Source organism: Xyrauchen texanus, chromosome 25 (genome assembly GCF_025860055.1).
Source record: "Xyrauchen texanus isolate HMW12.3.18 chromosome 25, RBS_HiC_50CHRs, whole genome shotgun sequence".
Classification (NCBI taxonomy): domain Eukaryota; kingdom Metazoa; phylum Chordata; class Actinopteri; order Cypriniformes; family Catostomidae; genus Xyrauchen; species Xyrauchen texanus.
In genome coordinates, this window is record NC_068300.1 from 13,032,152 (window position 1) to 13,057,762 (window position 25,611).

The following is a 25,611-nucleotide window of genomic DNA, read 5'->3' on the forward strand; positions in this document are numbered from 1 at the left end:
GTGCAACCTTTTCCAATGAGGCTATTTTGAAGAATAATCTCAATTTGTTAATAAAAAACAAAAAGCATCTTGAGGTCATAAATATTTGCAGAAGTAAAATTAACTACAACTATTGTCCCTATATTTACACAATATCACTACAACCCCCCCTGGAGTTCTTTAACCGAATATGGGGGTAAACCGTCCCCTTGCCACCTTTAAAAAGACCAAAATTAATTATTTTTTATTTCCTAGTCAATAATAATAATAATATAAAATTAAATCTTGATTCACTTCGTGACAAGAAAAAAAGCTATTTTCCTTAAGGGGGGCCTTCAGCCCCATTGCACCCTACAATACATGCATTTTTTTTTTCTATCACCTTATATATGGTATTTAACTGGTGCATTCTACACATTTTTCTTTAATTGTGATTTATGTTTACTGCTCCACTTTACTAAAAGAATCAATAAATTACAATATTATTAATTCCATCATCTAATGGTCTACAGAAAAATAACCATTAGGGTCAATTACACCAGGAATAATTGCTTTGCATTAAAAGGAATTCTCATTTTTAAATATTCATTATAAGCTTAAATTGTATGTTGTAGTTTTTCCAAGCAGAATTTTCAATATGCAGCTAAATAAAAAAAAAAAAGATTTTACCAGCAATGATTCAAGTTTATTTAATGGTTATAGCTGCTTCAAATAACAGACACTATAAACGGTTTCATGTTAATATAAATGAATAATAATCCATGATAAATCCATAAATACAGCGAGATAGGAGATATATGTTAATCAAAAAGATTTAACATTGCCATCTCATTTATTCTCCAAAATGGTTCATGAATTGTGTACAAAGTCCTACAGAAATAGGATATATATATATATATATATAAAAAAAAAACTAAACAAAAACAAGTGTTCATAAAACAGAACATTTTCCAACAAAATCGAAGATTACTGTATTAATGGTCAGCCTTTGTTGCAAAACAACACTAAACAAGAGACCCATTTTTCCATTAGCTGGTTGGAGACAAAAAGCAAAATACAAAACAGCAAGAAACTGGGCATCTTCACACTCGTTCAAGAGCCTCCAACATGATTATACTGTTTCCTCTGATAACCTGCAAAGGCATAACAAAACAAAAGACTGTTAAGACGTGTGTATTAGCTTGTCATACCCATAAAAACATTGCACAGATAAACAATATCACAATCTGTTAATCTTGAGACACCTTTTGAATATTTCTATGGTAAAATCCATATTCTCTTAATTCAGAAACTGTAACTGAGAACTGCACTGCCGAGAAGATGGAGAGGATGCTAACATTAGCGGTTCAAATGGTTAGAACAATGTTACAAAATGAAGGATGGAAACCGCTTGGCTTTCATCTTAATTCACTGTTTTTAATTAAAAAAATGCACTTATGAATTTGTCAAGATCCAATTATTTTCAGGTGGTTGAGGGGCGTCCAATCTATTATGGTCAGATTATAAACATGAGCACTTTGAAGATTTTTTGTTAAGTAGATAAATAAATTAGTCCTCGGTAGTAAATCATAATTTCCTGTGAATTCCAACCTTCTGTGAAAATGCAGCATGAGATTTTGCTTTTGCTTGGCTAATCGCTAGCTTCAGTAGACAAAGCACGAGAACGGTACATAGCGTGAACACAACGACTTTGACTTGTAATATTTTAATTCATATTAGATGGCTAAAGCTTTGACGGGACCAGTGTTGAAGTACTTTATTGAAGTATTGCCAGTGAAAGCACAAGATAAATCATTGGGGCATGGGGGCATGTTAAATTTGTTATAAAAGTTTGCTCTATTATGAGAGAAAATGTTATATTCAAATTATGGATTTTGAAAAATAATCAGTGGATTAATTGCTATCGGCCTGTTTTCCCACCTTAGTTATTGGCATCGGCAAAACCCACTGTGCGTCGACAATATTAACAATATCTTATAGATTAGCATTGAGCAATGATCAATGAGCATGCCAGTCAAAAGATCAAGAAGTATATTTGGAAACAATACTGTGCAGAGTTAGAACTCCTTTAATATTTAGTTTAGTTTTTGTTTGCACTTAATTAACATCCAGTGATACACTGAGATCATTAGACACATGTGGTGTATAACATGCAATACCAGAATAACAGAAAAACCTTGTTCTCTTTTCTCTACTTCCAGCATTTCTACAGCATAATCTTGAAACATGGCCTTGCAATAATACAAATATTGTTGACTCTAGTATAATAAGTTGCTTGTGATGTTCTTCATCTGTAATTCGCTTATTAATTGTAATATAAGGATGAGAGCGAGTACTGACCACCATCCCAATGGTGTTCATTTGTCCTCCTGGAGCCATTTCTATAGTGTCATCAACTACTAGATTCATGAATGGGTCAAATCCACGCAAGATGCCCTGAACATGACGGCCACCGTTAAGCTTCACTAAAACAAATAAAAAAAATGCATAAATACAATTTTATAACAGCTTGAAAAAGGTAATGCACAAAGAGGACATTCTTTAGAATAGTCAATAAACAGATAGTCAACAACAGAGTTACAGTTATTCTGAACACAATAAATGTTTAGATCTCTAAATAACATTGCTAATATAAAGCATTCTGACTTTCCACAGTGTTTATCCAGGTCCTAATTAAAACAATCTGTTATGATTAATGAGTACTATAGCCTCATGCAACCCTGCATAAACATGCGTGGATGTTGCATTTTGGCTTTGCTATACACAATGCATAATTTAACTTCAATTAAACCAACTGATCCAAGTTCAGGACTGTGGGCTGTCAGTAAGGAGATAAACTTTCGACGCATGGTGGTGTCATGTGACAAAAAAACAGGGCGCCAATCACAGCTGAGTTTAAATGGCAACAAAACTACATCTGGTAAGAAACCTTATAAAGTTTTTACATTGAAACCTGTTCATGTCAAAAGATTAGTGTTTCTAGTTTCATCCGATATGCCATTTTTAAAATCTGAAACGCCATGCTGCTAAACACAATGTACACCAATGTATACTTAGTGCATTTTTTCCTTAGAAATCCTAGATTTACTGTGCATTATCACATTGAGAATCAATGGTTTCATCCAAAAGCTGAAAATTGTTGCTTTCAGAGGCTTTATATGGAGTCAAGATGAAAATAAGGTGCATTTCGAACTGTTCTGAAACCAGTGCAGACAGACAGCACACTGGGGGTCAAGTAATTCTCTAGTGAGCAAGGGAGCCTCCTATAGCTTTACTATGCGGCGAAGTGCGTTCACTCCTAAAATCTGATCAAAAGTTCAGTTTCAGGCTGCAGATGATGTTTGGACCACTCAACATGTTTGGCAGACACGGGACAATGTTAAAGGGTACATAGATTCAGAATTTATAAATGTATAATTTTATTTTAAATAGGGCTGCACCTAACGATTTTTTTTAATCAATTAATCTAACGATTATTTTTTCGATTAGTCGATTAATCTAACGACTAATTTGACGATTTTTCTAAAGATTTTTTATTATTATTTCTTGATTAATATAACAATTAATTAACCCTTTACATTTTTTTAAATTGTCTTCTCTTAAACACAAACTAATGTATAAGAAACAAAGTGTGCACTGCAGGGTATTATTCTGCAACAAAAATAGCCCCGTCTTAACTGGTAATCTCCATTTACAGTCCAAAATTAATTTTATTTGAGAGATTTTATGTTGGACTGCTAAACTCGAGGTTGCACAATGTTTTGATATTCCTCTCGAAAGTGACTTGAATTTTACATTCGTTTCAATAATTTTGTTGTTGGATTGCTAAATGTATATTATTTTAATTTTATTTTGGAATGATTTTAAGTAAGAACTTGTTAAATTCGAGTAAAAGGAAAGTGCAATCTACATTTAGCAATCCAACAACAAAATAAATTAAACAAAACGTAAAATTCAAGTCACTTTCAGGGGGAATATCAAAACATTGTGCAACCTCGAGTTTCGCAGTCCAACATAAAATTATTTTACAGTAAAATTTGTGCAATTTGAGCAACACTTAATTGTTTTTCTAACAGGAATAACTAAAACTTCTGCATTCTTAATCATTAAAAGAAACATTTGTAACAAAACAATTCACAAGGTAGGAAACTAATAATGAAAATTAGGGGTCACGATTGTGAAATATGGCTGACAATTTACTGTCAATCAAATAATTGTGATTATGACCATGATTACTGTTTTAGGACTATGATGATTAATTGTCGGTTTTAGATGTTTCACGAATATGATGATTAATTACCATACAAACTCACTATGTGTGCTTCATGCACACAACAAAGTCATTTATAAAAATTTAGCTTGGGTCATATAATAAAATAAGGGTATACGATTTCCTTTTCAGGCTTCAAAAACGTATGAATGACAGTCAAAAATTATAAAATAATATTTTAATTATCAAAATGTCTAAATAACTCAAATATATCTCTCCTATTTGTCCGAATTACTTTTGATCCATTGGACTTTCAATGTTTTCTTTTGTAACCCAGCTAACCTGTATAGCTATTATATTATGCAATAGTAAAATATTTCTGCCTTGAATTGTTCACTTTCACACATTATTTTAAGGCTCTTTGGTTAACTCTCAAGCCCTTATTTCTCATGAAGAATTTGAGATTCTGTTTCTTGCATTTGATCATCTCCACAGAAAGAGCAGGGCATCTCCTCTGTCTCACTGCATGTTATAACACTGCGTGAATAAACCCACAATGACCAGGGATATTTGACAATTTTACAAAACGAATCCGTTTATACCTTGTTTATATTTTCGTGGGAGTTTTGTGCATGCTTCTGTAGACGGCGTGCTCATCAGAGTGCTTGAGAAGTGGCTCATCTTCACACACTCTCAAGAGAACTGCTCGTGACGTCAGCGGTGCGGTTCCCTGAGATGTTTGGAGTTCAACTGAATGAGACTGAAGTGCTTTTTCCTCCACGCTCACTGGCGAGTGAAATGTAAAATATTTACTTGCCAGTGGCTAACAACAGACATTTTTGGTCGCATAGTGCGAAATTTACTCGCATATGTGAGTGATTTACTCGCAATGTAGAGGGCTACATGGCCGTTAAAGTAAACAGAAAATATAAAGAATAGAATCTTTTATTTTGGTCACACATTATACACAGTTTTTTGCATATATACAGTGAAATGTATTAGTTTTCCCATATCCCAGCTAAGCTGGGGTGAGAGCGCAGGGTCAGCCATGATACGGCACCCCTGGAGGGTTAAGGGCCTTGCTCAAGCGCCCAACAGTGGCAACATGGTGGTGCTGGGGCTTGAACCCCTGACCTTCTGGTCAGTAACCCTGAGCCTCAACCGCTGAGCCACCACTGCCCCTAAAATGGCCAAATAACAAAATTAGATGACGCATGGTGTAAAGTTACGTTAGCAGCAGTGCAGAAATTACTTTTAACATGGGGGCGACGAGGAAACATTTAGAAAATATATTTTAAGTGACTACTAACAGAAACACGTGTTGTAATACTATATCATGTTTGGGTGGGGACAAAAAGTAAACTGGACTTACGGTGCTGCCATCTTAACGAGCGCTCTGGATGCTTTCGCTTCAAGTGTTCGTTCATGGCGGTTGTACGGCTGTGATAAGCCATTTCCAATTTGCATATCTTACACAGCACCACATCGTTGGGTCTCCGGCTAAAATACTCCCACACTTTAGATCACCGTGGGCAAGTTTTTTAGCTGCAGTTTGTTCTTCTGGGAATCAATGCTTAAACCGGGTGATGCCATTTTAATTATTCCATTGCGACGCACCGACGCATATTATGCAAATCGATGTATTTCTGTAATCGATGACGTCGATTAATCGTCCCAGCCCTAATTTAACAGTTTACAGTGATTGAATGATACTGGACAATACTTTAAATCAGATTTATTTAGCTTCACAGAAAACCAGCTGTAATGTCTGTAACATCTAAAATATATAATAAATGGAAAACTATCACTTTTATAAAACAATTTTTCTAAAGCTGGGTATTATATTATTTACATATGCTATACATGTTTACTATTACATTTTAGGAACTACTATTTACAAATCAAAAAGGCAAAAGGATAATGGACACAGCAGTCATGTTCCGGTCTCAGGAGGAGAAAAGCTTTACTTGTACATATATTAAAGAAATGTATGAGAAATTAGCTTAAGAAATGTACAATTTAGGAAATTGGAATGAATAATTTTACACTCACGTGAAAGCTTTTTGTCCATAAACCTAAAATCAAGAACAAAACAACAGAGGTAATATTATTAATGAATTAATACTACAATCTACCATTTTAAATAGTCATGTAACACAATAAAACCCAACAACATTAAATGAAACAACAGCTGCTGTTATGAGATAACTGCAGTCAACCAGCATAATGTTTTAAAAAACGACGTTTCGAAGATGCGTATCGCTGCAATTAAGCAAAGGTTAGAAATACTTACTTTTTCAGCTCGGGTGGATGTGCTTTACTCATGTTTATTTCGTTAGATTAAATAGTTTTATACAACAAAAACGTTTCAAACAATGTACAACCGGTGCATGAAGTGCAGGAAATGACGTACAGGCGGGATTATTTGTTGTAGTCACCATGCGCAACACCGCCAACTAGTGTGGTGGAGGATTATTGTATTCGAAAGGCTTCCGGCGGTCTATAAATAACAAGATTATCTACATACAAATTCTAATAATGTACATTTTAACAGACATTTATGTTTGTCATTACGGTTGTATCAAACCAGAACAGTCGGTTCTATTATATATTATAACGAGAGACATTTGAATGCACTGCATGAAGTCACCAAAAGTGTCTGCCAAACTGGCGGCCTAAAGTTTGGAATAATGTACAGATTTTGCCCTTATGGAAAGAAATTGGCACTTTTATTGACCAAAATGGCATTCAGCTGATCACAATGTATAGTCAGGATATTAATAACGTGACAAATTAATATTACAATTTTTTTTTTTTACATTCAGAACTTCTTAAACTACTGCAAAGCGTTCTCATCAAAGAATCCTCCACGTGCAGCAATGACAGCTTTGCAAATTCTTGGCATTCTAGCTGTCAGTTTGTCCAGATACTCAGGTGACATTTCACCCCACACTTCCTGCAGCACTTGCCATAGATGTGGCTGTCTTGTCGGGCACTTCTCAAGCAGTCTAGCTGATCCCACAAAAGCTCAGTGGGGTTAAGATCCATAATACTCTTTTCCAATTATCTGTTGTTCAATGTCTTTGTTTCTTTGCCCACTCTAAACTTTTCTTTTGATTTTCTGTTTAAAAAGTGGCTTTTTCTTTGTAATTCTTCCCATAAGTCCTTCACCCCTGAGTCTTCTCTTTACTGTTGTACATGAAACTGGTGTTGAGCAGGTAGAATTCAATGAAGCTGTCAGCTGAGGACATGTGAGGAGTCTATTTCTCAAAAGAGACTCTGATGTATTTATCCTCTTGTTTAGTTGTACATCTGGCCTTCCAAATCTCTTTCTGTCCTTGTTAGAGCCAGTTGTCCTTTGTCTTTGAAGACTGTAGTGTACACTTTTGTATGAAATATTCAATTTTTTGGCAATTTCAAGCATTGTATAGCCTTCATTACTCAAAACATTGATTGACTGATGAGTTTCTAGAGAAAGCTGTTTATTTTTGACCTAATATTGACCTTAAGACATGCCAGTCTATTGCATACTGTGGCAACTCAAAAACAAACACAAAGACAATGTTAAGTGTCATTTATGAAACCAAATTGCTTTTAACTATTTGATATAATGGCAAGATATTTTATAGTATCAAATTAGCAAGTTAGCATGATTATTTAAGGAGAAGGTGTTGGATTGATGGCTGCTGGAAATGGGTCCTGTCTAGATTTGATCAAAAATTACTTTTTTTAAAATAGTGATGGTGCTGTTTTTTACATCAGTAATGCCCTGACTATACTTTGTGATCAGTTGAATGCCACTTTGGCGAATTAAAGTACCAATTACCTTCTGAAATAGCAAAAACTGTACATTATTCCAAACTTTTGGCCACCAGTGTAAATGTACATGTGAAAAAAAGCACCATGAAATTTAAAGTATATTAAAATTTTATTTGAAAACAATATCTATGTAACACAACAAACATGAGGTACATTTTAATGAGAAATTATTCGAGGAAGAAAAAAAAAATATCACACATCTAGGGACAAAGCAGTTAAAACTGGAGGTAGCTGCATGTAAATACACCCACAGAGAATAATAAAGAGAAATAAACTCAAAATGCCTCCAGTCAATATTCATAATTAAAGAAACAATGAGCCGAATTGTTAAATCTGCATTTATCATCTGCAAAGTATGCAATACAGTGGCTTTTTACACAGTGTTAAGACAATGTTTAAAACAAATTATACAACAAGCAAAAATGGCAGCATAAAAACACTGCAGCATTAGTCTATTTGGTGCTGGTAAAAGAAAATGTTAGTCAGCAGACGTTGAAATGTACAAACTCAGAAACAAATTAAGAAACAAAAAGAATTCCTGATTTAGAATATAAAAAAATATTCTCCTTTGAGGATCACCTGAATGGACAGATTTGAGGACTAACTCTAACTGCACATAGATTTGCTAGTACGAGTTTTCCTTTTAGATCAGTCATTTCTGAAAATTAGTAATTGCTTCTGATTTTAAACAAAGATTGGTTACCGTAGCAATTGATGTACTAAATGTTTTGTTCTAAACTGTAATCAAATTCAGAAGAATCTAAATGTCAATAAAAATATTTGGTCTGATAGCATAAATTTAAAATGGATAGTTCACCCAAAAATGAAATTCTTTCATAATTTATTCACCCTCATGCCATCCCAGACGTGTATGACTTTCTTTCTTTTGCGGAACACAAACAAAGATTTTTAGAAGAATATCTCAGCTCTGTAAGTCTATATAATGCAAGTGAATGGTGACCAAAACTTTGAAGATCCAAAAAGCACATAAAGGCAGCATAACATTAATCTATAAGACTCCAGTGGTTTAATTAATGTCTTCTGAAGCAAACTAATTGATTTTAGGTAAAAAAAACACAGACCAAAAAAGCACATAAAGGCAGCATAAAAGTAATCCATAAGACTCCTGTGGTTTAATTTATGTCTCAAGCATAATAATTTATTGATAATTTAGGTAAAAACAGACCAAATAATAACTCCCTTTTCACTGTATATCATGCCATAGCAGACTTTTTGGTCTCTTCACCCTAAAACTTATTGGTTCACTTTAGAAGATATGGATTAATTTTATGCTGCCTTTATGTGCCTTTTGGAGCTTCACAGATTTGGTCACAATTTACAAGAATTATATGGCCCTACGGAGCTGAGATAATCTTCTAACAATCTTCATTTGTGTTCTGCAGAAGAAAGAAAGTCATACACGTCTGGAATGGCATGAGATTCAGTAAATTATGAGAGCTTTTTCATTTTATGGTGAAGCATCACGTACAGTACAGTATATAATATATAATGGCAGAATAGGCTAATAACACTACAGCTGATCATCTTAGACTTTAGACAGATGTTAGAACAATCTACCTATTACTTCAATACCCAGACAATACAAATTCTCCAGCTTTGTGATTTTTGGTTATATGTTTTAAAGAATAAAGCTTACATCATTCCATGCTATTTAAGAAATACAAACAGTACAAGAACCAGAAGATTAGACATCTTAGAAATGCATAAAGGGATAGCTCAAACAAAAATGAGAAATCTGTCATAATTTACTCACACTTATTTTGTTTTTGTATGACTTTCTTTAGATTAGAAGAACAAAAAAAGGGGTTAAGCAGAATGTTAGCATCAGTCACCACTCGCTTTCATTGTATGGAAAAAGTAAAGCAATTGAAGTAAATGGTGACTGAGACTTACCTACTGCCTTACATCTCCTTCTTAAGATTTGGAACAACATGAGGCTGAGTAGCGTTAGGGTTGACAATTCAATTTTTGGGTGATATATCCCTTTAAAGAGAAACAAATATAATAAAATCTGTTGAAATAGTTCAGTAGCTAAATACAAAGAACACGATATATTATGTCCCCCAACCTGATGGCCAAAAAAAATACGAAATTCACACCAGAAAAAAAAAAAAAATCACAGTTTAATATTTGCTTTTGTGAAAACATCCATCCATCCTAATTATGGTGGTTTTAACTCTAAAGTACCCATATCAAAATAAAAGCACAGTCAGAACTTTTGGCTAGTCATTATCATCAACGGCCTCTACAGAACTCTCTCTACGGCAGTTCGACTCAATGTACTGGGAGCAAGTTAATCAATGTATATCATATTTAGCCAATTTATACAAAGCAAAGCAAAAACGGCTGACAAATCTAATGTTCCTGATATTCTGAAACATTTGAGCACTTGTGGAGTAGGATTTTCATGCCCTTACAAAGGTGTATGATCTCTCAGTCAACACTGAGTTCATCTTCATCGTCATCTTTGTCATGTAGCAGATGTTTCTGGCAGTGCTCCAGAAAAGTGTCCAGAGCCACAAAGGCTTCGGCACAAGGCACACAGTGAAAGATACTCTTTTGACAATCTTCTGGAACCTGAGAGAGAGGCATTCCACCTGTACACACACTACAACGCTTACATGTGTCGGCTGGTGGATGAACGTTCCCATGGGCTTTTAGAGCAGCTACGGTTCTAAAAACCTCTTCACATGATGAACAAGGGTACTTGTCATCTTCACCATCCTCCTTATCAGTTTCCTCCTCCTTGCTATCCTTCAAAGCTGGCTGAATTTTGGTCTTCGTTCTGCCTTGATATTCACTTTCTTTGAGGGATTTGGACTCTTTTGCAGGTTTTAGACCCTTAGTTGTCTTTGGGTTGCCATCTTTGCCAGCTCTGGAATCTTTAGTTGATTTGGCCTTATGGTTAGCGCTGCAATTCCGGAAATGTGCCCGGTGTGTCATATGATGCATGAAGACTTTTCCGCAATGGAGGCATGGATACGGCTCACTTCTCCGCCTTCGCCTGGTGGTCTTCATAGTCTGTTGTTTCCTGACCAAGATGTCCCGACAATGTTCCTCTTTCCTGTGCTGATACAGCAGTGACGTTTGGGGGAAGATCTTGTCACAGGAACGGCATGGAAATGACGTCTCTGTGGTGAGATCTTTCTTCTTCTTCTTCTTTAACTTTTTCGGTGAATGGAAATTACACAGTTGGCTGTAAGGTTCAGCAAGAGATCTGAATGATGCAGAAAGGGACAAGCTGGTGCAGGATGGTGATGGAGGTGTTGGTGCTGTACCTTGTTGACACCCTCCAGCCTGCTGGTGGTGCAGCAACTCCTGTTTGTGGCTGAATGCCTGGCCACATGGGGCGCATGCATGGGGACTCTTTTCATCATCATGATGTGACCCTGAAGGTTCAGTCCCACAGGTTGGGCATGAAGAATCCCACTGAGGTTTGTCCCTGCATGCCTGGCACATGGAGGAAGCGCTATGGCACTTATGTAACTGCAAACTAGAGAGCAAAGCAAACTTTTGGCCACAGTGTTGACAGCAATGGAGCTTTTGCAGGGCATGCTTTCTTTCCTGGTGTCGTACAAGGCCGCTCAGGTCGGAGAATGGCTTGCTGCAGTCTTTGCAGATGAAGGAAGAGCTCTGCAGGGACTTTGGTTTGTACTCAACACGAGTGATCAACTGAGCCAGTTTGGATAAGGTGACCAGCGCCCGTCTAGGCCTAACAGAGGTCTGTTCACCTCTGCAAGGCACTGAATCCATATTCCCACTAGGATGAAAAAGAAAGTGAATTAATGCAATTCATTCAAGTTTTAATATTAATCTTCATTGCAGGGTCAGAAATTAAGGTGGGTATTGGTTTAAAATTGCCACTAAAAGTGACAAAAATGCCTCTGAAATCCAAAATGTGGAAGCGGAAATTGTCCCCTGTAATTCATTTTTCTACATTTATTAATAACATCTGATATAGTACTTACTATTATATTCCAAGCCCATTTTAACATAAAATAATATTTATGTTGAATTAATTTTATGGGTAGAAGTAATATATTCTCAATCTTATTATTCAAACTTATGTTAACAAATTGTATTATTTGAATAAAAGGATAACAACATATTTTTTATTATACGTTTAGGAAAACATGTAATCATAAATGTATAAAATGCCCCAGAAAATGAAATACATGGGGTAATTATTGTCCCCTTATGGAAAAGTATTCTGGAACAATTTGACACAGTTGGGCACAGTTGAAATTAAATACTTTTGGAAAGTTTATATGTCCTGCCGCATGACAATACTATTTAAAATAATTTTTCTAAGCCATTAATAATTATTATGCATGCAGGTTTAATTAAAATATTCCTGCAAAACCATTTTAAATGAATTAGTGAAGGGAAAATAGTGATTTTAAATAGGTGAAAGACACCTATTTGACCTCACTTAAACCTCACTCAAATTTTAAACTAAAATCATAATGCTTATGTAAAGCGATCAATGGAAAGGAGGAGGCAAGAACCGGCTTGTCAATATAAATAATAGTTTAATTTTAAACTCAAACAAAAGACAAAAACACACATGACAGACATGTCCGTAAACGATCTCCCTCTCCCGCACGATCCTCTGCAGTTGACCGTTATCCCTCTCGAAGGCCTGATTAGCCCAAAACAGGACCGGGTGTGAATGATCACGACCTGGCCCCGCCTCCGCCCTGCCACATTCCTCCCTCGTTCTCTCAGGCTGGGGAGCCCCCAGCATGATGTACACCCCCCTTCCCTGGGGGAGGGGCGTGCCCTAAGTCCTGTCTGCTGGCAGGTCATCCCCATCTACCAGGACGAGGGAGGGGACAAGGGGAGGGAAACAGAAATAATTAAACTGGGGGGTACTTCCTGTAACAGTGTAGTACCCCCCAAAAAAACACTGTAAAATTCAAAGAGAGGGAAAAAGGTCGACTGCAGAGCGGCAGTGGGAGAGAGAGGGGACAGATGAAAAAAAAAACTCTTACTCGCCAGTTCTCCGATACGCCGCAGCTTGTTCCTCGGCCACTCCTCCACCCTCTATCGGACGACAGCCGCGCCTCTCCGGGCGCACCGCCGTGTTCTCGGGGAACAGAAGGGGTCTCCCCAGCCCCTGGCAGCGGTTCTCCCGCTCCAGGCGGTCGGCAGCGAGCCCCTCCCCACTCGCGATCGGCGGTCTCAAACCCTGCTGCATTTCAGCGGCCGGTAGGTGACTCCTCCGCCCCTGACAGCGGCCCTGACCGCTCCAAGCGGTCGATTAGGAGCCCCTTTTCCCCCTTGCGGTCGACGCCCATCGTCCTCTTTCAGTCGGCTGGGCTCCTCGTCTCCCGGCAGATGGCCGCGGCTGCTCCGTTGGGGTGGACGGTAGTGGTGAGAACTCTGCTACGGCGTATCCCTCCTCCTTCCCGGGTTTTCGGCACCAGTGTAAAGCCATCAATGGAAAGGAGGCGGCGAGAACCGGCTTGTCAATATAAATAATAGTTTAATATAAAACTTAAACAAAAGACAAACACACACATGACGGACATGTCCGTAAACGATCTCCCTCTCCCGCACGATCCTCTGCAGTCGACCTTTTTCCCTCTCGAAGGCCTGATTAGCCTAATACGGGACCGGGTGTGTATGACGACCCGACCCGACCCGCCCGCCTTGCCACAGCTTATTAAGTTAAATTAATATGGCAAATTGTGCATGAAACATTCACGCAACTCTTATAAGAGGCGCAGACCGCACTGAGAAATGCCAGTTTCGGAGTTTGTAGTTATTTACACGATCTACTTCAGTATTATTTGAACTTTAATAAAGCTACAATGCATTAAAAATAATGGCATTAACCGTGACGTTTCCTTTAAAGTGGTCTGGCTTTGCTTAATCCACAAGGAGAGTGCTTCTGTATTTACTTATTTTGTATTTTTGCAGTATAAATCCCTCATACTTTGTGATGTAATCACCTGAAACTGTTTGTAAAGTTTAGAGTGCATCTAGACTGTGAGATGTGTATTTCTTCCTTTACTCAGAAAGGCGCGAGCTGCAGTGCTGCTCTCACACGTCATCATTAGAGTTGAATATGACCTCATGTTAGGTTAAATGAGATCAAACGACTATTCAACAAGTAAATGTTTTTTTATTGTCGAGGATTAGTTTCAGCCCTACATCAAACAACCAGTTTTGCATAGCCACAAACTATAAAAAGCAACCATAAGACAAAAAAAGAAGAAAAAACAAAAAGGGGTCATTTCCCAGCATTTTTTCCGATTTGTATTTACAAGCTACAATTGATGACCATTGTGATTCGGGGTTACTGAAAATAAGTGTGCATGATCAGCACTTCAACTATTTAATTTTTTTACATTATTTATCTTAGTTAATAATTCATTAGAAATGCAGGGTATTCTGCACTATATAACGATCACACACAAGACAGAATACATTAAGCATTGTTACAACACTGAAACAGGTAGTTTGCTAGCTGGTTTGCTATGCTACTGACATGACAACTTACCCATTCGAGGACTTTGCACTTGGCAAAATGGGTTTCTCTCCCATTGATGTGGACATTACAGCAAAAGTTTAACGATGCATAAGCACAAAACGCACGAAATTGTCTGGCTTGTCTCAAACGGAGTTTCACTTTCACTCCCATGCGTTGCGACTTAACTTAGTTCAGGCAGTTTGAAGAACTACAAAACCCATCATCCATGTGAATCCGTACGCATAAAGGTCATTTGTTTGTCTTTCTACTGAGATGCATATGCAGGAACCTAATGAATAATTAAGTGTTACATTAAAACCGTATGTACAATTTAGACACAGAGGTCAATTTATTAATTATTTTTGATGAATAAAACACTAACAGTGATTATTTGTACACTGATACCTTCATATAATGTTCTGATATAAATACGTAACACATTAAACACAAATTGTAAACCGTATGCAAAGCTTAACGTGTTTGTATTATAATTAATTATATGTATTATTGTGAGCGTGAGAGCTGAGGGACTTTTATTATGAAGTGAACACTAGAGGTACATTTTAAATCCCGGGGACTCAATATCACTCCTATTGGTGTGGAGTGAAATTACACCAATCTTATTTTTTATATTAATCTCTGGAGATTGCTGTCATGGGTCTTTATTAACACACATTAGCATATTAAATATGAATAATAAAGAATGCGATGGTTTTTTAATTTATACAGTATTATTTGAATCTTCTATGTGGCATTTCGTCCTCCTCCGGTCCAGTTGGCGGCAGCTGCACCTATCCTGAACGGTGCCTGATCAGAACAGTGGGTCCCAGACACCGGCAGTTTACCACAGCTTCACCGGTTTAACCTCGATCGGTTTTTAGCGAAATCGCCATGCACAACGGCCATTTGGTCGTTGAAACCCAGTTTGACTCATTTAGTCGAATCGCGATGACCGTGTGATCAACCGAGTCATTCGAGATTCACGGAGTCATTTATCGGTCAGGTCGGGTGATATTAATTATATTCGAATTGTTCGGATATATTATTTGATGGCAGTGTCAGGGGGAGCCCGACGGATCCCGATGGGTGTTCGGACATTCAGTGAGTTTCTGGAAATAGCGACCGGCGGTCCGTGTCGTCCCAGCAGCCCGTATAAATGCAGAGAGAAAATACAACAGTGGCCCATCAGGTAAGAGCACACGTCCATCCGAATCACTAATAAACTACTGAATTATGTAACAGCCTCTTTAAGAGGCTTTCATGGAATGAATGTCATGCATCTCGAAGCAGACAATGGAACAAAGCCGTCAGCGGCAAACCCTTACGGAAATTTACCACGGTAATTTATATTATAACAACACCAAAATACCGTAGTTGCCACAGCTGTTGCAATTACTACTGTAAAATCAAACTTTAATATTATTTAATGGTAGGTCCATTAAATAATGTTACAAAATTGTCTGATAATATAGCACAAGTTGTTACATTTAATGTCATACATTTATATGGAATGTCTCAAATCATTAAAAAAAAACTCACAGATTATTTTGTTGTTTATAGTGTTCAAAAGTTAAAAACAATGTGTCATATAGTATATTGTCACATATATCAGGGGCGTAGATTCCAGGAGGGTTAGGGGGAGGTAAGCCCCCCAATAATCAAAACAAGCAAGTACAAACCCTCCCATTATTTATAACATGATCAATGGAAATATGTATATGCTTCATGGTCTTACCTTGCTTTTTTTTTTATTCTGTGTCTCACTGTAATGTTCTGTGTGCACTTGTTTCTCCTATTGTTGTGGAAAATCTTTGAAGAATCTCTAAAATGCAAGAAAAGTCCAGAGTTCCAGATGCCAAAGTTAAAGTTTATTGAATCACCAACAAACTTGAGAACGCCAGCTGTCCGTTCTGACTCTCTTAGTCCAAAACCTCATCTTCTATACAGTTTGTTATCTGGCATTACCTCATTTCTACGCCCCTTTGTTATTTTTGTAACCAATGGATACTATTCGCCACCATTATCTCACAGAGCCTTTTGATATCTTTTTACTGGTAGAAACCTGGCTTTAGTCTATCTTTTTAATTATTTTGACCACTGGTTGTTTTTACACTTTATCTTCAGCTGTGTTTCAAGGCCCATAGCCTCATTATTTTGGTACAGCTGGGTGCTTTTGTGGTTTTTGCAGCATCAACAACTTTTAGTAACCTCATAAGATCTCTCCTGGGTCACATAAAGGCCAGGAAACTCATATAAGTACTTTGATATAAAAACATACTATAATATTAAAAAATATACTATACTATCACCAAAAACTTCCTTGTGTACGTGAGCACACTTGGCATTAAAGCTCATTCTGATTCTGATATATATATATATATATATATATATATATATATATATATATATATATAATTAATTCAATAGTAGGAAAACTACCATATTTTCTGTTAAAATGCCATAGTTAATACAGTTATCAATGTAAACATGAATATGTAAATTAATAGCCTAATAAATAATAAATGAAAGAATCATTAAGCTTTTTGGAGCAGTTGTAAATGTAGTAACAATGGTATTTTGGTGGAAACTGGTAACAATGGTTTGAATATTACACTTAAAATGCTTAAAGGAATATTCCGGGTTCATTACAAGACAAATTCAGCTCAATTGGCAGCATTTGTACTACAAAAATTTTATTTTTACTTGTCCCTTCATTTCTTTCTCTTTTTTTCTCCCCTTTTCTTTCCAATTTGGAATGCCCAATTCCCAATGCGCTCTAAGTCCTCGTGGTGGCGTAGTGACTCGCCTCAGTGCGGGTGGCGGAGGACGAATCCCTGAGACCGTCAATCCACGTATCTTATCATGTGGCTTGTTGAGCGCGTTACCTCGGAGACATAGCGTATGTGGAGGCTTCACGCTATTCTCCGCGGCATCCATGCACAACACACCACGTGCCCCACTGAGAGCGAACCACATTATAGTGACCACGAGGAGGTTATCCCATGTGACTCTACCCACCCTAGCAACAGGGCCAATTTGGTTGCTTAGGAGACCTGGCTGGAGTCACTCAGCACACTCTGGATTCAAACTCGCGACTCTAGGGATGGAAGTCAGCATCTTTGCTCGCTGAGATACTCTTTAAAAAAAAAAAAAAAAAAAGCCAAAATCTGGGTTACAGTTAGGCACTTAAAATGGAAGTAAATGGAGCCAAAAAATACTTAAACCTTAAAATAATTACTGTTTCAAAAGTATGGTCACAAGACATAAATAATATGCATGTTAACATGATTTTAGAGTGATAAAATCACTTGCTACCCTTTTCTGTGTGAAGTTATATCCAGTTTTCCAACTTCATTGACATGACGACATAATGCCGTAAACCCTAAATCTCTAAAATGATTATTTAAAGATCTCTACAGCTCAAGTAATAAATTCATTTTTTCTGTTAAAACTAGTGTAAGTGCTTTTGTAAAATTATAAGCTTTACATTTCAGCCTTTAAACCGTCCAAAAATGTGATCCATTCACTTCTATTGTAAGTGCCTCAATGCAACTTCACTGCTTTATCAACATAATGCCACAAATGCTGTCGATTGAGATTAACTTGTATTGAACTTGGAATATTACTTTCAATTGACATAATATAGCCAGAATTATGTAAAGATTCCAAGTTCAATAAAGTACTAACACTAACAAAACACCTTGGAGTACCATTTAATACCTTGGCACATGAACATCTCAATCAAACAGTACAATGGTATATTTCAAAACACTGGTATTACCAACTGATACCTTAGGACTGCAACTTTACTCTTTTATAAGGGTGTGCAATATACATATATATATATATATATATATATATATAGTGATTAGATACAGAGATTTTCTTAACATCTCTGCTGACAGAATTTTGTATTTAAAAGAGCTGTTATTTGTGTCATTTGTCCTCTGTCAGACACTTGTCCTCCTGTGGGATCTTGATGACTCGTTCTCCTCGCACTGTTTGTCTCTCTGAAGTGGATCTGACTCCCTGTCCTCACAGAAGATCTTTCATCAGCCTCACCAATAAGAGAAAAGAGTATTCAGAGAGGAGAATACTAGGGTAAGAGCAGTTCAGTTTTGCCCTACCCTGCCTAAGATTACAAATGCCCCCAGGCTCTGATCCCAAACAATAACAACTTCTTTCTTTGTGGGGAATGAAAGCAAACGTTTATGATGATATATGATAAGAAAGAACTTTACTGAACTCATTGCAACAAACACAATACACAGGGACGTAAATACCATAAATTAAAGAAACTGAATACATGTTATGTGCCAATTAAAATAAAAGTAGGACACAAGAAAATAGTAAGAAGATATAATACATTATACTTTAGAGGCTTTGTAAAAGTAGCTGCCTTGTGTGTGATTTAAAAAAAATAATACTTTGAATATCCAGATCAATGTAAATATGAACAGATATGTACGTATATGGGCTCAGGATATACCACCTATTTTATGCTGCTTGTTTGCTTATTGCATTACATTATCAACATCAATCCAACCCTGCATAACAACATTTATCTATATATCTAATATTTGTCCCATATCTGTATTTATTAATTTGAGACTGTCTGTGTATTTTTTGCAACTTAAGTGATTCACATTGAATGCGTTTTAGTTTCCATCTGCAATGTTTTTAAATAGTTTTTCTTTGAAAAAATTGTAAAAAGATGTCTTTGACCATTGCGTCGCATCTCGCTGTTTTTTCAGCATCTTGCACAGGAGCGCAGCATTTTTAAGATGCCATGTCAAAGAACTTCAACTTCAAAACATGTCCAGAGATCTGTATTCTCTTCCATTCATTGTACAAACTCAACTTTTTTAACATGAGCGCATTCGGTGTGAACTGCTCCTAACGCTGCACATTTGCAATGCTGCGTAATTCTGAAATTTCAAAGATTTACCTGTCTGGTTTTAGGTACTCTATGCAAGAAATGTACGATGTTGTAGCCAATGTGGATGAGTACAAACTCTTTGTACCGTGGTGCAAAAAGTCACAAACCATCATGAGGAGGGCCGGTCACGCCAAAGCACATTTGGAAGTGGGTTTCCCTCCTGTAGTTGAACGTTACACTTCAATGATAAGCTATGTCCGTCCACATCTTGTAAAAGTAAGTATTCCGATTGTCCTTTTCTACTCAAATGTCTTCAATATACCACTGACACAAGTAAAACGAGAATGTAGATTTGTGCTCTGACTAGGGATGCACCGGTATTAAAATATTTGGCCGATATCAATATTTTGCCACTGTTTTACTTAGGAATTATGTTTTTAAAATGTACAAAGAAGTACAAAAGCTTTTTTTACTTTGAACACTGAACATGGATTGGATCTGTTGAACACATGGCCACATTTTTAAAGAGAGCCGCAATAAAAGATAAATAGAAAATAAAAAGATACAAAAAAAAATAACTAAATATGATAACATTATTGATATGAAATCTTTTTATTTTCTGTTGTCTGAAGCGTGAAATGTGGACTACATTTAAAAACGCAGCCTTTTAAGGTTTATTTATTGAGCAAGACATATTGCGATTTCAATCTTAATTCAATCAATCATGCAGCATTATTGGATATCATAGCGACGTCTCAGAAGTCAAAGTCAGCTGGTTTCAAAGCATTTCGAATGGTTTTCCTCATCATGTTGCCTATAGGAAAGTACTGCTTTCACAACTGTTACGTCTGTTTATGGCATTTTTTTCCACATTAACATGAGAACAAGAAATATAAAATATATAAAAATTAAATATTACTTGTTCTTAAGAGTGGTAAGCCTTCTACATATTGTGGCTATTATTATTTCTATAGTGCATTTGAATTCACAGATTGTTTACAAATTGTTACTAATTCATATATATATATAAATAATAATTTTTTATTTTGCTGTTTTCTTTCTTATTACCGATATGCCGATGTTTTAATATGGTCAATAATTGGCCAAAAAATATCAACAACTGATTCATGGGTGCATCCCCAGCTCTGACCATTCTTTTCTTGGTGTCTACTGAAAATGTCCCTCAAATTTTCCCTTGTTTTTTCTGTCCCACATCAGGCGGTGTGTTCGAATGGTAAACTCTTCAATCACTTAGAAACAATATGGCGATTTAGTCCTGGAATTCCTGGTTACCCTCGAACATGCACAGTAGACTTCTCTGTAAGTAAAGTTTACCAACATTTGTTTCCAGCTGACCCTTCTTTATGCCCCTCCCCACCTTGGTTACTGTTGCTATGTTTAACAAGCTTCACAGAATTCCAAGGAATTCCATATTTACTTTTAACCCTTGTGTTGTGTTCGTTTGTGCTAACACCTTTTGTGTTGCCGGTAAAAAATGACCGGCCCACTAAGATTGTTAATAAATCTCTCATTTGCATATATAACCTCAAGATATTGCACTAGACTTTTTTATCAACTTCTTTTTTAGTTATTATGACAGGATTGGTACTTCTTTTTTCAACATATTAAAATATAAAATATAAACACTGGCAGCCAAAAGTTTGGAATAATGTACAGATTTTGCTGTTTCAGAAGGAAATTGGTACTTTAATGTCACTTTAACCAGAGTGGCATTCAACTGATCACAAAGTATAGTCAGGACATTACTGATGTAAAAAACAGCACCATCACTATTTGAAAAAAGTCATTTTTGATCAAATCTAGACAGGACCCATTTCCAGCAGCCATCAATCCAACACCTTCTCCTTAAATAATCTTGATACTAGAAAATCACTTGCCATTATATCAAACACAGTTGAAAGATATTTGGTTCGTAAAATGAAATTTAACATTGTCTTTATGTTTGTTTTTGAGTTGCCACAGTATGCAATAGACTGGCACGCCTTAAGGTCAATATTAGGTAAAAAAAAGGAAACGGCTTTCTCTAGAAACTCTTCAGTCAATCATTGTTTTGAAGAATGAAGACCATACAGTGCTTGAAATTGCTTTTCAAACATTTGAAAAAGATTTCATAAAAAGGTGTACACTACAGTCTTAAAAGACAAAGGACAACTGGCTCTAACAAGGGACAGAAAGAGACGTGGAAGGCCAGATGAACAACTAAACAAGAGGATAAATACATCAGAGTCTCTTTTGAGAAATAGACTCCTCACATGTCCTCTACTGACAGCTTCATTGAATTCTACCCGCTCAACACCAGTTTCATGTACAACAGTAAAGAGAAGGCTCAGGGGTGCAGGCATTATGGGAATAATTGCAAAGAAAAAGCAATTTTTTTTAAACAGAAATACAAAAAAAGAAAATGTTTGAATGGGCAAAGAATCACAGACACTGGACAACAGATAATTGGAAAAGAGTGTTATGGATCTTAACCCCATTGAGCTTTTGTGGGATCATCTAGACTGTAAGGTTGAAATTGTAATAGTAGTTTTTCACGTTATTAATGTCCTGACTATACATTGTGATCAGCTGAATGCCACTTTGGTGAATAAAAGTAACAATATCTTTCCATAAGAGCAAAATCTGTACATTATTCCAAACTTTTGGCTGCCAGTGTGTATATTTTTTATTGATAGAAGGATTAATTGAACTGAGCTCAAACGGGGTTAGTGGAGGCGCTCCCTGCAGAAACATTTTTAAATAATTATTCTGTAACAAAAACCACTTGCTTGATCTAAACAAAATAGGTATCAGTTTTAAAGCTTAGAATCTGGACTTTACACAATGCGTGTAGGTAATCCTACAAATTCTTAAATAGTTATTTATTTTGCTGACAAATTAGAACCGTGATTTGCAAATATGTTATCTCAACAATTATATTAAGAGTTGGTAAAAACATAAAAAAAAGATGACATTGTCATGTATATATTGTTGGAAAGGTCTCAATTAGTTAAATGCAATAAGAAAATTTGTTTCCCTCAGCGTTAAAACTGCAGTGAGTATTAGTGTATGAAATTCTCACTGACACACGTAAATATAATAAACAGAAGTTTTAGTTTTTTTGTCACGTTTTTCCTTATTACTTGCTGAAACATACATATAACATAGACAGCAGACCATCCTTGACCATGAACACTTAATATATCTTTATTTTGTCGTCTAATCTATTAATTTCCAATAGCCGGTCATTTTTGACCGGTAACAGAACCGGTGTAACAAAGTGAAGTAAAACCAATAAAATTGTCAAATATTTTAGTGTGCTTCCATATACCTACCATATGTGAACCAAGTCAAGGAATTGTATTACATTTGGATTAAGTAAAAAGAAAATTCTTAATAAATAAATGTAAAAAAAAAAAAAAAAAAAGGCATCCAGGTCAAAATGACCAGAACACACCATAAGGGTTAAACTATCCTAGCTCACATGACTTCCTGAGGCCACGTCCACACTTACCCATTTAAGTTTGAAACCTCTTTCAGTTTCCTAACATCACTGTTTTCCAAAGTATGCGGTTATGAAAAGCATTCATTTATTTTTTGGTTGAGGAAAATGACATTATAGTGTGGATGAGAGACGTAAACGTATCTAAATCAATTTTTCAAACAAAACCTTTTGGACGTGGCCTTTGACCTTGACAAGAGCAAAAGCTTGTTAAACAATTTGCCAGACGGCAACAGCTACTAATGTAGGATTGGTCAGCATAATTTATTAAGCTCAGCGAAATGTCATTTCTTATTAAATAAATGTATCATGTCCATAATATATTTGATTTGTTCTATCACTCCATCATATCTACCGTCCTGGATAACGCCGGCTGCCTCCAAAGGTCTCATTCGAATTCCGTTCATTGATACATTCACAGTTAGCGACTGTGTTTTTCGACGAAGTGGTGAAACAGATGGTGGCTGCTTTTGAGCGAAGAGCGGGTAAACTCTATGGGCCCGAGACGAGAATACCCCAGGAACTCATGTTTCACGAGGTCCACCACACTTGAGGTGCATATCACACTGCTTTGATACACACGTCTGGGTGTGCATTCACCTGGACTCATCTGAATGTGGAACTCCATAACTATCTCACAGCCAACTCTTTAAGACGGAAAAGATTTCTGGTCTTTATTACATTGGAATGGGATAATAGATCCTATGTGCTTTTAGACAATATTCCAAGACATCTGAAGTGTTACATCTTGAAAACATGAGACTAAAGATAGATTTGTCTTAAGTCTTCTTTATATAACCACAATTCTTTTTGACTGTGAATGACGATTTATCACATTATTGTAGCTGTGACTGAGCAGATTTGAAAGTTGAGACACAAGTACGGTATTCAGAGAATATAGCAAAAATTGGACTTAATCTATACAATACTATGCATATAGTCAATATACACCATTTCATTATAGTTTCATCCCATTTACTCAATCTATCCTGCTGTGGGTTTGTTGGGGCCAAATCTGATGAAATTATTGCAGAAATGTAAAAAACATGTCTTTATATGACTAGAGAGGGAATTAAAAATGCTTGCATTTTTTCATCTATGTTCTCACAATGACCTACATGACTTTCACACTGCACTGAATTTATAATATTCAACTTAAGTGAAACTCTTAGAAATGTGACTATAAACATAAATGTAAATAGTCTAAACAGGAATTGCCTGCTCTGTACATTTGGGTCATATTTTACAAAATCAAAAATCGGTTTCACTTTATATTAGGTGTCTTTAACTACTATGTACTAACAATAACATACATATTATCCAACGTTTTGCTCAATTCTCACATGATTCATATTTGCTGCTACTGAGGTTGAGGTATGGGTAGGTTTAGATGTAGGGTAAGGGTTATGGGGTACAGTTAATCATGTAGTTACAGATGTAATTAAATGAATGTACTTTAAATGTATGTACAATACAACAACACGTATGTACATAATGAGTGCATTGTATCAAATGCTTGAGTGCATAGTAGTTAAAGATACCTAATGTAAAGTGGGTCCAACAACACCTATATTTAGGACTATTGAGATTTATTTGGCATTGTGACCGTATTTTCATGATAATTCAGCACATTTGTACTTAACAATTGTAATAATATATCTTAGTTTTCCACATTGCAGTAATGAGAATTATTTCGCATTACAATAGACTATTGACAGTTGGTGGATGGGTGTTTTGAAAATCACAACAACAAATTATAATTTCTGTTTGTTGTAAAATATTACGTTTTCGTGAGTCACCCAGTTCGAGCGGCATCCAACATTATAAACCCTGCACCTTGCTCCTTACTTGCATATTTATCCCTTTTATTTAGAAATAGTTTTATTTTAATGGTGAATTTAGTGATATTGCTTTCATTGGATGCAGTCATGCAAACTCAGGGCTTTAAAGAGATTGAAACAAATGTAAGAATTTAACCTGCAAATCCCTATAGTTATGAAGTAGTCCCAGTTTGTGCCTGTTCATATAGGAAGAGCAAAGCATGTGCCATTTGTGTTAAAATTACATGTCTGTCTGTTCAAACACAAGAAACAGATTGCTGCAAGTTGCAATGCATCGGACACAAGCGTAGTGAAGCTTTTTTGCTGGAAAGTTTATTTTGAGTTTTTATTTTTAGCTGTTTCAATGCATTATGAAGGATTTCATGGCATTTACAAACTACTTAACGTTCATTTGAAATTTCATTTGTCTCGTGTAAGTGTTGAGATTTGACTGATAAATTATTTGTGCTGTATCAAACACATTGTACTTCTTGTAAAGTCTTCCATTGAAATAAATTCACAATCATTACATTTGTTGAGTGAACCACAAAAACAGACTCATGCCAGTTTACCTGTTAAATGTTTGTTGAACAACTGTGACCAAGAACCAAAGAGATGTGCACTGCTTCTTAAAATGTAGAAGAGCAGAGTTTTAGGGATGAATCCTCCCTTCATTCTCTTGTACCTTGTCAGTAGGCCAGTCATCAGTGTTAAATTACATTGCACAAGCATGTCTTTTATGTCTTTTAATTTGAAAATCTATAAATCATTTCAAAACAAATTATTTGTGCCTGTTGTACTTGAACGGCTGGGAGCAACTGGTGTTATTTAATGTGGATGTGACATTGATTTAATTTCCTTTTAATTTTGGATTTCACCTACCAGTTACCACAAAAATGGCCA

General features: G+C 36.1%; 3 protein-coding genes across 5 annotated transcripts; 1 reads left to right on the plus strand and 2 right to left on the minus strand.

Moving 5' to 3' along the window:
* Positions 1-653: 653 nt before the first annotated feature.
* Positions 654-6,616, minus strand: snrpg (small nuclear ribonucleoprotein polypeptide G). Of its 3 annotated transcripts, none has more exons than XM_052091905.1 (5): positions 6,483-6,583; positions 6,242-6,264; positions 4,792-4,919; positions 2,320-2,444; positions 654-1,112 (listed from the first exon to the last, which is right to left on the minus strand). In XM_052091905.1, exons 3-5 carry the CDS (start codon positions 4,868-4,870, stop codon positions 1,062-1,064), a joined length of 255 nt encoding a protein of 84 aa, XP_051947865.1. In that variant the 5' UTR covers positions 4,871-4,919; positions 6,242-6,264; positions 6,483-6,583; the 3' UTR covers positions 654-1,061. The 3 variants fall into 3 exon arrangements, with proteins under 3 accessions (XP_051947865.1, XP_051947864.1, XP_051947866.1); XM_052091904.1 differs by having other exon boundaries at positions 4,792-4,975; positions 6,483-6,582; XM_052091906.1 differs by lacking the exon at positions 4,792-4,919 and having other exon boundaries at positions 6,483-6,616.
* A 1,501-nt stretch (positions 6,617-8,117) lies between these two features.
* LOC127619022 (zinc finger protein 16-like) lies at positions 8,118-14,692 on the minus strand. The gene is made up of 2 exons (XM_052091748.1): positions 14,538-14,692; positions 8,118-11,789 (listed from the first exon to the last, which is right to left on the minus strand). The coding sequence occupies exons 1-2, from the start codon at positions 14,591-14,593 to the stop codon at positions 10,463-10,465; spliced, it is 1,383 nt and encodes a 460-aa protein (XP_051947708.1). The 5' UTR covers positions 14,594-14,692; the 3' UTR covers positions 8,118-10,462.
* A 649-nt stretch (positions 14,693-15,341) lies between these two features.
* Positions 15,342-25,548, plus strand: LOC127619068 (coenzyme Q-binding protein COQ10 homolog A, mitochondrial-like). The gene is made up of 5 exons (XM_052091797.1): positions 15,342-15,696; positions 18,462-18,608; positions 19,470-19,662; positions 20,605-20,706; positions 23,274-25,548. Exons 1-5 carry the CDS (start codon positions 15,557-15,559, stop codon positions 23,439-23,441), a joined length of 750 nt encoding a protein of 249 aa, XP_051947757.1. The 5' UTR covers positions 15,342-15,556; the 3' UTR covers positions 23,442-25,548.
* The last annotated feature ends 63 nt before the right edge of the window (positions 25,549-25,611 follow it).

Coding starts and splice junctions, on each gene's coding strand:
- LOC127619068 (XM_052091797.1), top strand. CDS start 15,557: ATGGCAGTGTCAGGGGGAGCCCGACGGATCCCGATGGGTGTTCGGACA. Junction 19,663..20,604: donor TCCGTCCACATCTTGTAAAA/GTAAGTATTCCG, acceptor GTCCCACATCAG/GCGGTGTGTTCGAATGGTAA. Junction 20,707..23,273: donor CATGCACAGTAGACTTCTCT/GTAAGTAAAGTT, acceptor CTGCCTCCAAAG/GTCTCATTCGAATTCCGTTC.
- LOC127619022 (XM_052091748.1), bottom strand. CDS start 14,593: ATGTCCACATCAATGGGAGAGAAACCCATTTTGCCAAGTGCAAAGTCC. Junction 11,790..14,537: donor AGTGCAAAGTCCTCGAATGG/GTAAGTTGTCAT, acceptor TTTTCATCCTAG/TGGGAATATGGATTCAGTGC.
- snrpg (XM_052091905.1), bottom strand. CDS start 4,870: ATGAGCCACTTCTCAAGCACTCTGATGAGCACGCCGTCTACAGAAGCA. Junction 2,445..4,791: donor CCCACGAAAATATAAACAAG/GTATAAACGGAT, acceptor TATTTGTTTTAG/TGAAGCTTAACGGTGGCCGT. Junction 1,113..2,319: donor TGAACACCATTGGGATGGTG/GTCAGTACTCGC, acceptor ATGCCTTTGCAG/GTTATCAGAGGAAACAGTAT.